At 47.4% G+C, this 16573-nt stretch overlaps 1 protein-coding gene across 1 annotated transcript in view; it reads right to left on the minus strand.

The window, feature by feature from the left end:
• LOC120062019 (fibroblast growth factor 13-like) overlaps positions 1 to 16211 on the minus strand; it is a 93608-nt gene extending 77397 nt beyond the window's left edge. Inside the window, exon 1 of the mRNA XM_039011822.1 lies at positions 16052 to 16211. Within this exon, the coding sequence (XP_038867750.1) occupies positions 16052 to 16184 (133 nt within the window). The 5' untranslated portion in view covers positions 16185 to 16211. The remainder of the gene's footprint in view (positions 1 to 16051) is intronic.
• Positions 16212 to 16573: the final 362 nt, after the last annotated feature.

A 16573-nucleotide genomic window follows, 5' to 3' on the forward strand; every position in this document is an offset into this window, starting at 1 on the left:
GGAAGCTTGTTCTGCATCAGTGGAGGGGTGGCTGAGCTGAGAGGGCCACAGGGAATTCTGTGAGCTGAGCGCACGAGCACGAGATGTGACCAATGCTGGCGTGTGGAAGTAAGTAAACCCTCAGTGGTCTCTCTACGGCAGGGGTGGGCAACTACAACTCATTTCCAGTTTTGTGCAGGTTTTTGTTCCAGCCCAGCTTTGCCATACCCAATTGAAATAATCAGGTGTTAGGAAGGGAACATGAAGTCTGCTCAGAGGAGTGGGACAGATAGAGAGAAAGCAGAAACAGGCCCCACAATAAAGTAAACTTGTTCCATCCCAATGACAAACCCAGGAAGTCTGTGAAGCCTCAGTCACTCAAAGGAAGGTTCTCTCAGTGAAGAGTTCCAGTAGTTTTCTGGTGATGGGTGGAGAGAACGAAGGGAGAGGAGGGGAAAGGGGGAGAGGGGATGGGAGGAGAGGAGAGGAGAGAGGAGAGGAGAGGAGAGGAGGGGAGATGATGGGTGGAGAGAACGAAGGGAGAGGAGGGGAAAGGGGGAGAGGGGATGGGAGGAGGGGAGAGAGGAGAGGAGAGGAGGGGACTACTTTACTTCCTCCCTGCAGTGGTGCTCAGTGCTTGTTGTTGATGTTGTTGTTGATATTGTTGTTGTTGTTGATATTGTTGTTGTTAAGATTGTCATACATAATTTCTAGCTTGGAGATTGCTGCCCAGAGGTGCAGGAAATGAATGTTGCATCTGTGTGTGTGTCTGTGTGTTACTGCCACAGAGAGTAAGCACGCTCTTAGAAGGTAGCAGTCAGGCATGCAAACTACAACACATGCATGACTGCTACTGTAACATAGTGCTGGGAATCAGTGTGAACACTGTGAAAGGTGTTGATTACATCACAAGGGTGATACACACAAACACACACACGATCAGGGGACACATTGTACACACTGCGTGCTCACCCTTACCCTCACACTACCTCCCCATCCTCTTGTAACTGATATAATATCCCAAGCCCCCTTATTAAGTCAGCGTTGATGTGACATTGTGTAACGGCGGCCTTCCCTCTCTTCACTAGAAGAGGGGGTGAAACAGGGATCGGACCAACACGCAGCGTAGCCAGTGCTCAACATGTTTAATTAACAAAACTACTGTGAACACTAAACAAATACAAAATAACAAAAGTGGCAAACCGATACAGACCTATCTGGTGCAGAATACAAACACAGAGACAGGAAACAACCACCCACAATCCCCAACACAAAACAAGCCACCTATATATGATTCTCAATCAGGGACAACGATTGACAGCTGTCTCTGATTGAGAACCATATTAGGCTGAACACAGAAACAGACGAACTAGACACACAACATAGAATTCCCACCCAGCTCACGTCCTGACCAACACTAAACAAGCAAAACACATAAGAACTCTGGTCAGGACGTTACAGTACCCCCCCCCCCCCCCGAGGTGCGGACTCCGAACGCACCCCTAAAACTCAAGGGGAGGGTCTGGGTGGGCATCTGTCCGCGGTGGCGGCTCCGGCGGTGGACGAGGACACCACTCCACCACTGTCTTTGTCCCCCTCCTTAGCGTCCTTTGAGTGGCGACCCTCGCCCACGACCTTGGCCTAAGAATCCTCCCCAAGGCCCCCACATGATTTAGGAGGTAGCTCAGGACAGAGAGGTAGCTCAGGACAGAGAGGTAGCTCCGGACAGAGAGGTAGCTCCGGACAGAGAGGCAGCTCAGGACGAATGGCAGCTCCGGACTGAATGGCAGCTCCGGACTGAATGGCAGCTCCGGACTGAATGGCAGCTCCGGAATGAGTGGCAGCTCCGGACTGAGTGGCAGCTCATGACTGTAGGGCAGCTCATGACTGTAGGGCAGCTCATGACTGTAGGGCAGCTCATGACTGTAGGGCAGCTCATGACTGTAGGGCAGCTCATGACTGGAAGGCAGCTCATGACTGGAAGGCAGCTCATGACTGTAGGGCAGCTCATGACTGTAGGGCAGCTCATGACTGTAGGGCAGCTCATGACTGGAAGGCCGCTCATGACTGGAGGGCAGCTCATGACTGGAAGGCAGCTCATGACTGGAAGGCAGCTCATGACTGGAAGGCAGCTCATGACTGGAGGGCAGCTCATGACTGAGTGGCAGCTCAAGACTGTAGGGCAGCTCACGACTGTAGGGCAGCTCACGACTGTAGGGCAGCTCACGACTGTAGGACAGCTCACGACTGTAGGGCAGCTCACGACTGTAGGGCAGCTCACGACTGTAGGGCAGCTCACGACTGTAGGGAAGCTCATGACTGGAGGGCAGCTCATGACTGGAGGGCAGCTCATGACTGGAGGGCAGCTCATGACTGGAGGGCGGCTCCTGACTGGCTGGCGGCTCCTGACTGGCTGGCGGCTCTGGCGGCTCCTGACTGGCTGGCGGCTCTGGCGGCTCCTGACTGGCTGGCGGCTCTGGCGGCTCCTGACTGGCTGGCGGCTCTGGCGGCTCCTGACTGGCTGGCGGCTCTGGCGGCTCCTGACTGGCTGGCGGCTCTGGCGGCTCCTGACTGGCTGGCGGCTCTGGCGGCTCCTGACTGATGGACGGCTCTAGCGGCTCCTGACTGGCGGACGGCTCTAATGGCTCGGGACAGACGGGCGGCTCTGAAGGCTCGTGGCAGACAGGCGGCTCTGAAGGCTCGTGGCAGACGGATGGCTCAGATGGCGCTGGGCAGACGGATGGCTCAGATGGCGCTGGGCAGACGGATGGCTCAGATGGCGCTGGGCAGACGGATGGCTCAGATGGCGCTGGGCAGACGGATGGCTCAGATGGCGCTGGGCAGACGGATGGCTCAGATGGTGCTGGGCAGGCAGGCAGCTCAGACGGCGCTGGGCAGACGAGCAGTGCAGGCGGCGTTGGGCAGACGGCCGACTCTGACCTGCTGAGGCGCACAGTAGGCCTGGTGCGTGGTGCCGGAACTGGTGGTACCGGACTGGAGACACGCACCTCAAGGCTAGTGCGGGGAACAGGAACAGGGCACACTGGACTCTCGAGGCGCACTATAGGCCTGGTGCGTGGTACCGGAACTGGAGGTACCGGGCTGAGGGCACGCACCTCAGGGCGAGTGCGGGTAGAAGGAACAGTGCGTACAGGGCTCTGGAGACGCACAGGAGGCTTGGTGCGTGGTGCCGGAACTGGAGGTACTGGGCTGGAGACACGCACCATAGGGAGAGTGCGTGGAGGAGGAACAGGCCTCTGGAGACGCACTGGAAGCCTGGTGCGTGGTGTAGGCACTGGTGGTACTGGGCTGGGGCCACGCACCATAAGGCGAGTGCGGGGTGCTGGAACTGGAGGAAATGGGCTGGGGCGGGAAGGTGGCGCCGGATATACCGGACCGTGCAGGCGTACTGGCTCCCTTGAGCACCGAGCCTGCCCAACCTTACCTGGTTGAATGCTCCCCGTAGCCCGTCCAGTGCGGGGAGGTGGAATAACCCGCACTGGGCTGTGTTGGCGAACCGGGGACACCATGCGTAAGGTTGGTGCCATGTACACCGGCCCGAGGAGACGTACTGGAGGCCAGATATGTAGAGCCGGCTTCATGGCACTTGGCTCAATGCTCAATCTAGCCCGGCCAGTGCGGGGAGGTGGAATAACCCGCACCGGGCTATATACACGTACAGGAGACACCGTGCGCTCTTCCGCATAACACGGTGTCTGCCCGTACTCCCGCTCTCCACGGTAAGCATGGGAAGTGGGCGCAGGTCTCCTACCTGACTTCGCCACACTATCCTTTAGCCCCCCCCCCCCCCCCAATACATTTTTGGGGTTTCTTCACGGGCTTCTTACCGCGTCGTCGTGCTAACCTCATTCGCCGGTATCCGTCTGCACATTGCTCCATCGAATCCCAGGCGGGCTCCGGCCCTCTCCCTGGGTCAACCGACCACCTGTCTATTTCCTCCCAAGTGGTGTAACCCAGATCCGGCTCCTGCTGCCGAGCTAGCTCCTCGAAACGCCGCCTCTCTGCTTTTGCTGCCTCCAGCTCTGCTTTGGGGCGGCGATACTCCTCTGGCTCTGCCCAGGGTCCTTTTCCGTCCAGCTCGTCCTCCCATGTCCATTTCTCCTGGTCCCGCTGCTGCTGCTGCTGCCACTGCTGCCCGTTGCTACGCTGCTTGGTCCGAGATAGGTGGGTGGTTCTGTAACGGCGGCCTTCCCTCTCTTCACTAGAAGAGGGGGTGAAACAGGGATCGGACCAACACGCAGCGTAGCCAGTGCTCAACATGTTTAATTAACAAAACTACTGTGAACACTAAACAAATACAAAATAACAAAAGTGGCAAACCGATACAGACCTATCTGGTGCAGAATACAAACACAGAGACAGGAAACAACCACCCACAATCCCCAACACAAAACAAGCCATCTATATATGATTCTCAATCAGGGACAACGATTGACAGCTGTCTCTGATTGAGAACCATATTAGGCTGAACACAGAAACAGACGAACTAGACACACAACATAGAATTCCCACCCAGCTCACGTCCTGACCAACACTAAACAAGCAAAACACATAAGAACTCTGGTCAGGACGTTACACATTGCTGCCTCCACCACAGCACAGCCTGCCTCCCCTTCAAGGCCTAAACACACATTATCATAAACTTAATTTATTCATGCTATATCTATTATGCTGCTACACACAAAAATAGCTGCTTTCGCAAAGGGAGAGAACGAGTGTTCAAATGCAGTGTTATCGAAAAGAGTGTGTGTGTGTGTGTGTGTGTGTCTGCGTGTGTGAGTGCGCGTGCGCGTGCGTGCGTACATGCGTGTGTGTGTGTGTGGACGTGTTTAGTAAATAGTACACAAACAAATATTTGACCAACTAAGGACATTTTGTTCGTTCCCACAAGGTCAAATGCTATTTCGAGGGGATTTAGGGTTAAGGGTAGATTTACATTAAGGGTTAGGAGCTTGGGTTAAGTTGAGGGTTAGGGTTAGGGTTAAGGTTAGGTTTTTGGGTTAAGGTTAGGGTTAAGGTTAATGTTAGGGTTAGGGTAAGAGTACGGGTTCGGGTTGGGGAAACTTGGATTTTTAATGGGACTGAATTGTGTGTCCCCTAAATAATAGCTATACAAGACTGTGTGTGTGTGTGTGTGTGTGTGTGTGTGTGTGTGTGTGTGTGTGTGTGTGTGTGTGTGTGTGTGTGTGTGTGTGTGTGTGTGTGTGTGTGTGTGCTCGCGCTTCCAGGGGCTGTATGTTTGGCTCTTGTCAACATTGAATCTGGTGAACGAACGGGACTCTGGGAAGGGCATGGTGGGATGCACAGTTATGACACAAGCACACTCCTGAAATGTAAGTGTGTGGTCTGTGTGGCGAAGGGCAGTTATGGCAGTGATAAGGGCAATAGGACACAGTGACAGTTATCACATGGCCTCACCATGTTTTCAGGCTTCTCTGAGCACCCTGCTGAGTGCTCCGCAAATTCTATAGTTTAGCCGGCAAATGGGAGGTAACGGGAGACGAGCGGAGCCTGGTTTTGGGCTGTGGGCTGTAAGCGGTGGTGTGTGTGTGTGTGTGTGTGTGTGTGTGTGTGTGTGTGTGTGTGTGTGTGTGTGTGTGTGTGTGTGTGTGTGTGTGTGTGTGTGTGTGTGTGTGTGTGTGTGTGTGTGTGTGCGCGCGCCTGTGACCTCAGAGTCTTTAGTGTGAAGTTGGGGAGGCTCATCACAAAGCCACTGAATTATGGATGGGATGTGTACTGGGCACAACTTTTCATCTGTAGTGGAGAAACAGAAGGGAGGTAGGGTGGTAGGGAGTGGGAGAGAGAGAGATAGAGAGAGAGAATGAGAGAAGAGAGAGATAGCAGTAGGAACAAATAATGAAAAGAAAGAAGACAGACAGACAGACAGACAGACAGACAGACAGACAGACAGACAGACAGACAGACAGACAGACAGACAGACAGACAGACAGACAGACAGACAGACAGACCGACATACACAGGCAGACAGACAGACAGAGACAGACAGACACAGGCAGACAGACAGAAACAGACAGACAGAGACAGACACAGGCAGACGCAGACACACAGACATACAGACACAGACACACAGACACACAGACACACAGACATACAGACACAGACATACATACAGACACACCGACAGACAGACAGACAGACAGACAGACAGACAGACAGACAGACAGACAGACAGACAGACAGACAGACAGACAGACAGACAGACAGACAGACAGACAGACAGAGAGACAGACAGACAGAGAGACAGAGAGACAGACAGACAGACAGACTGTGTAGGCGAGGGCTTTGGGGCCTGGGGCCTGGGGCCTGGGGTCTAGGGTAGAGTGTCTGCCTCCCTGCCTGACCCTGTGGCTACTGTATACCCCTCTGATCTCATGCCCTTGGGGAGTCTGATAGAGTCTGCAGAAGATGTGATACAGGCTACTGATGTGTTGTTCGGTGGACCAAATCTTTTAATGACACGGGGGTCATATCTTCTACCTGTGTAATGCAGTGTTGTGATGACAGTGGGATTAGGGGACTAGTAGAGATAGTACTGATGTGACTGCAGCAGAGAGAGTAATGATGTGACTGCAGCAGAGTACTGATGTGACTGCAGCAGAGATAGTACTGATGTGACTGCAGCAGAGAGTACTGATGTGACTGCAGCAGAGATAGTACTGATGTGACTGCAGCAGAGATAGTACTGATGTGACTGCAGCAGAGAGTGTCCTGATGTGACTGCAGCAGAGAGTGTCCTGATGTGACTGCAGCAGAGAGAGTAATGATGTGACTGCAGCAGAGAGAGTAATGATGTGACTGCAGCAGAGATAGTATTGATGTGACTGCAGCAGAGAGTGTCCTGATGTGACTGCAGCAGAGATAGTATTGATGTGACTGCAGCAGAGATAGTACTGATGTGACTCCAGCAGAGAAAATACTGATGTGACTCCAGCAGAGATTAAAGAACAACAGAGTGTTGCCTATACTGTACTGTAACCACACATCTACAGTATATTACACACTTCACCATCCTATGTACAACAGGAGCTGGGAAAGACAAGATAGTAAATGTCAGCTCGCTTACTGTTGTCTGCTACAAACAGTGGTGTAAAGTACTTAAAAATGCTATTTAAGTAGTTTTTTGCGCTATATTTTTTGCGAACTTTTACTTCACTACATTCCTAAAGAAAATAATGTACTTTTTACTCCATTTTCCCTGACACCCAAAAGTACTCTTTACATTTTGACAGGAAAATGGTCCAATTCAGGCACTAATCAAGAGAACATCCCTGGTCATCCCTATTGCCTCTGATGTGGCGGACTCAATAAACACAAATGCTAAACACATATACATTATGTCTGATGTAAACACATAAACACATATACATTATGTCTGATGTAAACACATATACATTATGTCTGATGTAAACACATAAACACATATACATTATGTCTGATGTAAACACATAAACACATATACATTATGTCTGATGTAAACACATAAACACATATACATTATGTCTGATGTAAACACATATACATTATGTCTGATGTAAACACATAAACACATATACATTATGTCTGATGTAAACACATAAACACATATACATTATGTCTGATGTAAACACATATACATTATGTCTGATGTAAACACATATACATTATGTCTGATGTAAACACATAAACACATATACATTATGTCTGATGTAAACACATAAACACATATACATTATGTCTGATGTAAACACATATACATTATGTCTGATGTAAACACATATACATTATGTCTGATGTAAACACATATACATTATGTCTGATGTAAACACATAAACACATATACATTATGTCTGATGTAAACACATAAACACATATACATTATGTCTGATGTAAACACATAAACACATATACATTATGTCTGATGTAAACACATATACATTATGTCTGATGTAAACACATAAACACATATACATTATGTCTGATGTAAACACATAAACACATATACATTATGTCTGATGTAAACACATATACATTATGTCTGATGTAAACACATATACATTATGTCTGATGTAAACACATATACATTATGTCTGATGTAAACACATATACATTATGTCTGATGTAAACACATAAACACATATACATTATGTCTGATGTAAACACATAAACACATATACATTATGTCTGATGTAAACACATATACATTATGTCTGAGTGTTGGAGTGTGCCCCGGCTAGCCATACATAAAAGATAAAATAAAAAGATAATGGTGCCGCCTGGTTTGCTTAAAATAAGGAATATGATTTATAGTATATTTTGATTGTGATACTTAAGTATATTTTAACAAATACATTTTCTTTGATACTTAAGTATATTTAAAACCAAATACTTTTATTCAAGTACTATTTTACTGGGTGACTTTCACTTACGTAATTTTCTATTAATTAAGGTTTCTTTACTTTTACTGAAGTATGACAATTGAGTACTTTTTTTCCACCACTGGCTACAAAACATTATATTTTACTAAAGCTTGATTATAAAACATGGTCTTTGTCACTAAGCCTTTATACAAGTTCAGTCTTCACAGGCAGCAAACAGTGATCCTGCTTTATATTGAGTTTCTCATCTCTCTGAAGGACAGACCCTGTTCTTGTACCGCTGGCAGTACTACACACTGAGTTACAACAGAGCGTTCTTCAAGGGGGTGATGGTTCTATTTGGAACAATAATCACTCAAAGAACCCTTAGCTCCTTTAAATAGTTTTCTGTAGTACCAGATACAGTGGCAAGAAAAAGTATGTGAACCATTTGGAATTACCTGGATTTCTGCATAAATTGTTCATTAAAATTTGATCTGATCTTCATCTAGGTCACAACAATAGACAGACACAGTTGCTTAAACTAATAACACAAACAATTATACATTTTAATGTCTGTATTGAACACACCGTGTAAACATTCACAGTGCAGGGTGGGAAAAGTATGTGAACCCTTGGATTTAATAACTGGTTGACCCTCCTTTAGCAGCAATAACCTCAACCAAACATTTTCTGTAGTTGCGGATCAGACCTGCACAACGGTCAGGAGGAATTTTGGACCATTCCTCTTTACAAAACTCTTTCAGTTCAGCAATATTTATGGGATGTCTGGTGTGAACCACTCTCTTGAGGTCATACCACAGCATCTCAATCGGGTTGAGGCCAGGACTCCAGAAGACGTATTTTCCTCTGTTGAATCCATTCTGTTGTTGATTTACTTCTGTGTTTTGGGTCGTTGTCCTGTTGCATCACCCAACTTCTGTTGAGCTTCAATTGGCGGACAGATAGACTAACCTTCTCCTGCAAAATGTCTTGATAAACTTGGGAATTCATTTTTCCGTCAATGATAGCAAGCTGTCCAGGCCCTGAGGCAGCAAAGCAGCCCCAAACCATGATGCTCCCTGCACCATACTTTACAGTTGGGATGAGGGTTTGATGTTGGTGTGCTGTGCTTTTTCTCCACACATAGTGTTGTGTGTTCCTTCCAAACAACTCAACTGTAGTTACATCTGTCCATAGAATATTTTGCCAGTAGCGCTGTGGAACATCCAGGTGCTCTTTTGCGAACTTCAGACGTGCAGCAATGTTTTTTTGGACAGCAGTGGCTTCGTCTGTGGTGTCCTTCCATGAACAGCATTCTTGTTTAGTGTTTTATGTATCGTAAACTCGTCAACAGAGAGGTTAGCACGTTCCAGAGATTTCTGTAAGTCTTTAGCTGACACTCCAGGATTCTTCTTAACCTCATTGAGCATTCTGCACTGTGCTCTTGCTGTCGTCTTTCCAGGACGGCCACTCCTAGGGAGAGTAGCAACAATGCTGAACTTTCTCCATTTATAGACAATTTGTCTTACCATGGACTGATGAACATCAAGGCTTTTAGAGATACTTTTATAACCCTTTCGAGCTTTATGCAAGTCAACAATTCTTAATCTTATGTCTTCTGAGATCTATTTTGTTTGAGGCATGGTTCACATCAGGCAATGCTTCTTGTGAATAGCAAACTCAAATGTTGTGAGTGTTTTTTATAGGGCAAGGCAGTTCTAACCAACATCTCCAATCTCGTCTCATTGATTGGACTCCAGGTTAGCTGACTCCTGACTCCAATTAGCTTTTGGAGATGTCATTAGCCAAGGGGTTCACATACTATTTCCAGCCTACATTGTGAATGTTTAAATGATTTATTCAATATAGACAAGAAAATACAATAGTTTGTGTGCTATTAGTTTAATCACAGCATGTTTGTCTATTGTTGCGACTTAGATGAAGATCATATCACATATTATGACCAATTCATGCAGAAATCCAGGTCATTCCAAAGGGTTTACATAATTTTTCTTGCCACTGTATATTCTATATCAGATGACCTGGCCTCCACAATCACCCAACCTCAACCCAATGGAGATGGTTTGGGATGAGTTGGACCGCAGATTGAAGGAAAAGCAACCAACAAGTGCTCAGCATATGTGGGAACTCCTTCAAGACTGTTGGAAAAGCTGGTTGAGAAAATGCCAAGAGTGTGCATAGCTGTCACGAAGGCAAAGGGTGGCTACTTTGAAGAATCTCAAATATAAAATATATTTTGATTTGTTTAACACTTTTTTGGTTACTAAATTATTACATTTGTGTTATTTCATAGTTTTAATGTCTTCACTATTATTCTGCAATGTAAAGTAGTACAAATAAAGAAAAACCCTGGAATGAGTAGGTGTGTTGAAACTTTTGAACGGTACGGTAGCTTCCTATTTTATCTGAATCATTTGATTGTTCCTACATTAGAAATGTACTGTAATTTTGCCTGTTCCTGATAATTACAGGCATCCAATAGGTGCTGTTATCTTGCCTTCTTCAATCTATTTAAAATACATTTTCTTCAACACCAAAATGTCTCTAACAGACCAAGAGGGAAGACAACTGTTCATGAAGTGCCACACTGTTTTCTTCATGTGTGCCCTTCAAAACCAAACCCAGAATCAAATAAAGAACACATTCCTCCTCTTCCTTCATTTCAAAATGTTAAGTATCAAAGAAAATGTCAACAAAGTTGAATTTCATAGGGTTTTTATTAACACCATAACTTGCCAAGTGCAAGATGAGTTACGGTATGCTTAGATAAGTTGATTAAGTGCCATATGAAAAGAAAGAGCTATACAAGGTACAATACAAATATTATTATCCGTAGGCATTAGATAAACATGTATGAAGAGAGCTGTACAAGGCAAGATACAAAACAAACCCACCAGGAATTATGCTAATATAATCAGGTAAATGTGTGTTATGAAGAGAACTGTGCCAGACAACAAAACACCAATCAAGAGTTATGCTAAGATAATAAGGTAGAGCTGACAGAGAGCTTTACAAGGCACAAAATATAGGAACTATTTAAAAACACTGAAGTATTAGGCCCCTAGATACCACATAGATTAACATATTTGGAGCACAGAGTTAGTCTGCCTGACTGGAATTCATCTACTATCCTTGGCAGCATATGTGTGAAATAGAATGCCTTCAGTTTAGGGACAAGATCAGCACAGAACTTCACATCAATAACAACCTGCTCGGATGGAGCCCAGACAAGCAGTTTGCATCTCTCCGGTCCTGTGCAGAACATGCCCATTTGCACCTGCATGTAGTACCCACGGGCTCCATTCGGTTGCAGCTGAGGAAGCCCATCCACCAGCTTCACCCCGGGGAGTTTGCCAGAGAACAGGTCAGTCAGTGACTCCCAGCTCTTACTCAGAACAGGACATTTGATGTCTTAAAAAGTTCTTGAGAGTTTAACACTCCGTCTGGGCTTGTTGAAAGCCATGGCTCCTTGACACTCATTACTGTGCCTCTACTCTCCAGACTAAACCCGCAACTCTCCATCCATGTGTAGGCCACCTGCTCATTCTCCTTGCCTATGTGGTTGCTGAGTTCCCATGGAACCTGGGGAAGAGATGCTCCCACACAAAGTTGTCGGGATTTGTTGAGGTGCGCACAGGAACCTTCTTTGCTCTAGCAGTGATCCAAAGTTTACGGGCGTCATTCCACGCATGGGAGGCACTCTATGCTTTAGTGACCTCCTCCAAGCTGGCACATTTACACTCCTCCAGCATAACATGAACGTCATAAGCCTTTCTGACACTGCATGTTGATGCCGTGTTCACCATGAGGCTGCTGTAACTGTGTAGCTGCTGGAACCTGATGACTGTTTGGTTTAGCTTTGATGCACTTGTGCAGAAGGCTCCCCACTGGAACATTGGCCCCTTCCAAACTCTTCTAAAGTGCATTGTGGGAGGAGTACGTAGGAGTTGGAGGTAGAGATGGAGAAGCGGCTGGTATGTGACATTTGAAACAGATCTCGCTCAACCTTTTTAGAGCTACATTCCGCTGCGTCTCAAAGTTCCACTGTCATTGCTCATCTGTACAGGACACCCCTGTCAATCCTCCATACACAGCATTCTGCACCTTCAACCAAACACTACTGTTAGAATAGTCAATGACAGTACAGAACACTAGTTTACATGGTGTTCACAGCTGACTAGTTTACACAGTACCCTTATAACTAGTAGTTTTAGGTTATGTTGGTCATTTCCTAATTGTTTGTAAAACTCACTCTGATTTTGTACCTACCTCATTGCCATTCGAGATTAGACGGTGTGTGCATGTTGTAATAGTTAACGTTATCAGTTCTGGTCCGTGATATGGTATCATCACGATTAGCTAGCTTGCTAAGTAACTAGCTAACGTCAAACATATCAGTAATAGGAAGGGTTATGATAGTTACCTTCCATAGTACTGCAGCTGCATGACTGTAACACAAGAGCACCCTGCAGTCTCCACCGTGCCGACAGATGACACAGAACCCAGGCAGAATGATGGTGTGTTTTTCTCTGACTGGACTGGACATCTGCTTTGAGGAACACCAGGTTGTCATCCTCAAGACAGTGAATAAGCACCCGCCCAACTTTGCCGCTGTGGAGGTATTGATATGCCTCTGTGCTTTTGCAGCTCTTCATCTCTGACCCATCCACACCGGGAGACGAGACAGAAATAATTGAAGATGTCTTCGTAGGTGATCTGTGGCCATTTTTTCATATCGTCCTCCCACTCTTGAATAATCTGCGGATGTGGCACAGACTTGCCATTTCAACTTTGAAAGGTTTTTCTTGATATGATCCCACAGCATTTTGAGCTAGCACGCTAACGTTCCCAAAACAGCAAGAACGCCACAACGGAAGTTCTGAAATAAGGTGATATTAGGTGATGCCTGGGAGGGTTCTCTGTACTGAACATAGAGGGCCACGGCACTGCCACGGGCTACAGAACCACATCACATCAGTCCCTTAAAGTTAACGACACCCCAGCTAACAGGTTACATAAGACGGCATTCTCTCTCCCCTCCTTCCTTTGTAAATTCCATCACATCACGGTGGAGTTGGAATAATAGATCTGTATAATAGATCTGTAGTTCCCCATCCCTCTACTGTAGCTCAATCTGTTGCTCTCTCTGTCTCGCCATCTTTCTATCTCTCACTCTCTGTGTCCCTCGCGCTCTAATTTACTAAATCAGAATAACAGACATTATAATGCACCATCATTCGGATGCAATGCATTGGATAAAGCCACACTTCTACATGTACACTATGTTCAAGAGCAGCCCACACATCTAATTCAACAGGTGATTGTTACCTGATAATATCATGTAGCTGAGACCACACGACAAACCAGCTTACACTGCAAATGTACTATAACCCGTAGCGAATCACATGTCTTACCGAGTTGCCTGGAAGTCTGAAAAGGAAGGTACCTTCATCTTTGCAATCTTAGTACTCTACTGATGAAAATGCACAAGCCTCAGGCAATAGATGGAACAATCAACCCCTGGTGCCTAACATACATGTACAATGTATCAGCATGCAGGTGCTTACACCTAACGTTACTGTGCGGTGTCTTCCCCTCTCCCCAATGAGCATGACCATACACAGACTAACCAAACCATCATGCGTCTGCAAGCGCCAGGGAGCGGGGTAGAGAGAGAGAGGAGAGGGGGGAGGGGAGAGGGGGGGGGGGGGGGGGGGGGGGGGAGGGGGGGAGGGGAGGGGGGGAGGGACGGTAGAGAGAGAGAGGAGAGGGGGGAGGGGAGAGGAGGGGAGAGAGAGAGAGAGGAGAGTGGGGGAGGGGAGAGGGGAGAGAACGGTAGAGAGAGAGAGGAGAGTGGGGGAGGGGAGAGGGGAGGGGGAGAGAGAGAGAGGAGAGGGGGGGAGGGGAGGGGGGGGAGAGAACGGTAGAGAGAGAGAGGAGAGTGGGGGAGGGGAGAGGGGGGGAGGGGAGAGAACGGTAGAGAGAGAGAGGAGAGTGGGGGAGGGGAGAGAACGGTAGAGAGAGAGAGGAGAGTGGGGGAGGGGAGAGAACGGTAGAGAGAGAGAGAGGAGAGTGGGGGAGGGGAGAGAACGGTAGAGAGAGAGAGGAGAGTGGGGGAGGGGAGGGGGGGGAGAGAACGGTAGAGAGAGAGAGGAGAGTGGGGGAGGGGAGAGGGGGGGAGGGGAGAGAACGGTAGAGAGAGAGAGGAGAGTGGGGGAGGGGAGAGAACGGTAGAGAGAGAGAGGAGAGTGGGGGAGGGGAGAGAACGGTAGAGAGAGAGAGGAGAGGGGGGAGGGGAGAGGGGGGAGGGGAGAGAACGGTAGAGAGAGAGAGGGGGAGGACGGAAGAGGAGAAAGGCAGGTAGAGAAAGGAGGAGGGGCAGAGGGCGGGAGGAGCGATGGGGGAGAAGGAGATAGAGAGGGGGACTAGGTGAAAGAGAGGGACAGGGCTAAAGCCAGCAAGACTAAAAGCCAGGGGAGCATGGGGGGAGACGGACAGTTGCTTAATGGGTGGGCAGCATGCCAATAATATACTGGCATCATCTTAATATCAACCTAATATGGATGTGATATACAGTAGAGGTGCAGAGTCATGAGGTTGTAGCATGACGAGCTGCAAGCTTCTTATTCTATGAAGCCAAGAGGCTGAAATAGAAACACTACAGTTTCAACTGTTCTGCCTGCGGTTATGGAACCCCTACCTGTCCCAGACCTGCTGCTTTCAACTCTTAATGATCGGCTATGAAAAGCCAACTGACATTTATTCCTGATTATTATTTGACCATGCTTGTCATTTATGAACATTTAGAAAATCTTGGCTCTCTCTAATTCTCTCCTTCTCTCTTTCTTTCTCTCTCTCGGAGGACCTGAGCCCTAGGACCATATGTCAGGACTACCGGGCATGATGACTCCTTGCTGTCCCCAGTCCACCTGGCCTTGCTGCTATTCCAGTTTCGACTGTTCTGCCTGCGGTTATGGAACCCCTACCTGTCCCAGACCTGCTGTTTTCAACTCTTAATGATCGGCTATGAAAAGCCAACTGACATTTATTCCTGATTATTATTTGACCATGCTTGTCACTTATGAACATTTTGAACATCTTGGCCATGTTCTGTTATAATCTCCACCCGGCACAGCCAGAAGAGGACTGGCCACCCCTCATAGCCTGGTTCCTCTCTAGGTTTCTTCCTAGGTTTTGGCCTTTCTAGGGAGTTTTTCCTAGCCACCGTGCTTCTACACCTGCATTGCTTGCTGTTTGGGGTTTTAGGCTGGGTTTCTGTACAGCACTTCGAGATATTAGCTGATGTACGAAGGGCTATATAAAATAAACTTGATTTGATTTGATACAGTATGGTGAACAGCAGCTGCATCATTCCATGACCCCTTCCAGTGGTTTTAATATTCCTTTATGTTGGCTGTAGCATTGGCCTATGGGTGGTTGGAGGGGGTTTGGTGGGAGGTGCTCCACAGGCAAGCATAAGATACTCACAATCATACACACACACTATGAGAGAGAGCCGGCACAGGCCAGATGCTTTCCAAAAATGGGATGTAAATGAACGGAAACTTTAAGGAGGGGAGGAGAACTCAGACAGAATATGAGAGCGAGAAAGAAAGGGGGAAAGGCCAAAAAATAAGCATCACTTAAAAAACAAGGAGGGGGTGCGGACAAACCTTCGGGCTCTGAGCTCTCTTTGTTGACGACTTGCTTCAGCGGGCAGCAGAAGATTTCGTGACACTTAGCACGAAACGGGGACCCTTTACTCCTTAAATCCGCCGATGAGTGGATGGAATCCTGCCGCAACATAATGTACTCCTGGGTACCTGGAGCAGCGTCATCCTGGACTGCCGTGGTGCCACAACACAATGAACTGAGGTTAGGGGAGCGCTCACCACAACACAGACAGAAGAACAACGCAGAGACCAAACAAAGGCTAAATAAAATACAGACATCACATCAGCAACCACTAAAGCATTATTGTAACTCAACACAGCCTACTACAACAGAGGAAGAGAGCGTTAGAAGGAAGGGGGAGCAAGAGGAGTGCAGAGAGAGAGAGAGAGAGAGCATTAACAACTTAAATAAATACAACTAAAGTAACATCAAGAGAGGGAGGAGGAGTACGCGGCAAACTGATACAGAGACAAATCGGACCTAATCGTTATCATGTAGTACTGTGGGTCCCAAGGTCATTC

This window comes from Salvelinus namaycush, chromosome 17 (assembly GCF_016432855.1).
Source record: "Salvelinus namaycush isolate Seneca chromosome 17, SaNama_1.0, whole genome shotgun sequence".
Taxonomy (NCBI): Eukaryota; Metazoa; Chordata; class Actinopteri; order Salmoniformes; family Salmonidae; genus Salvelinus; species Salvelinus namaycush.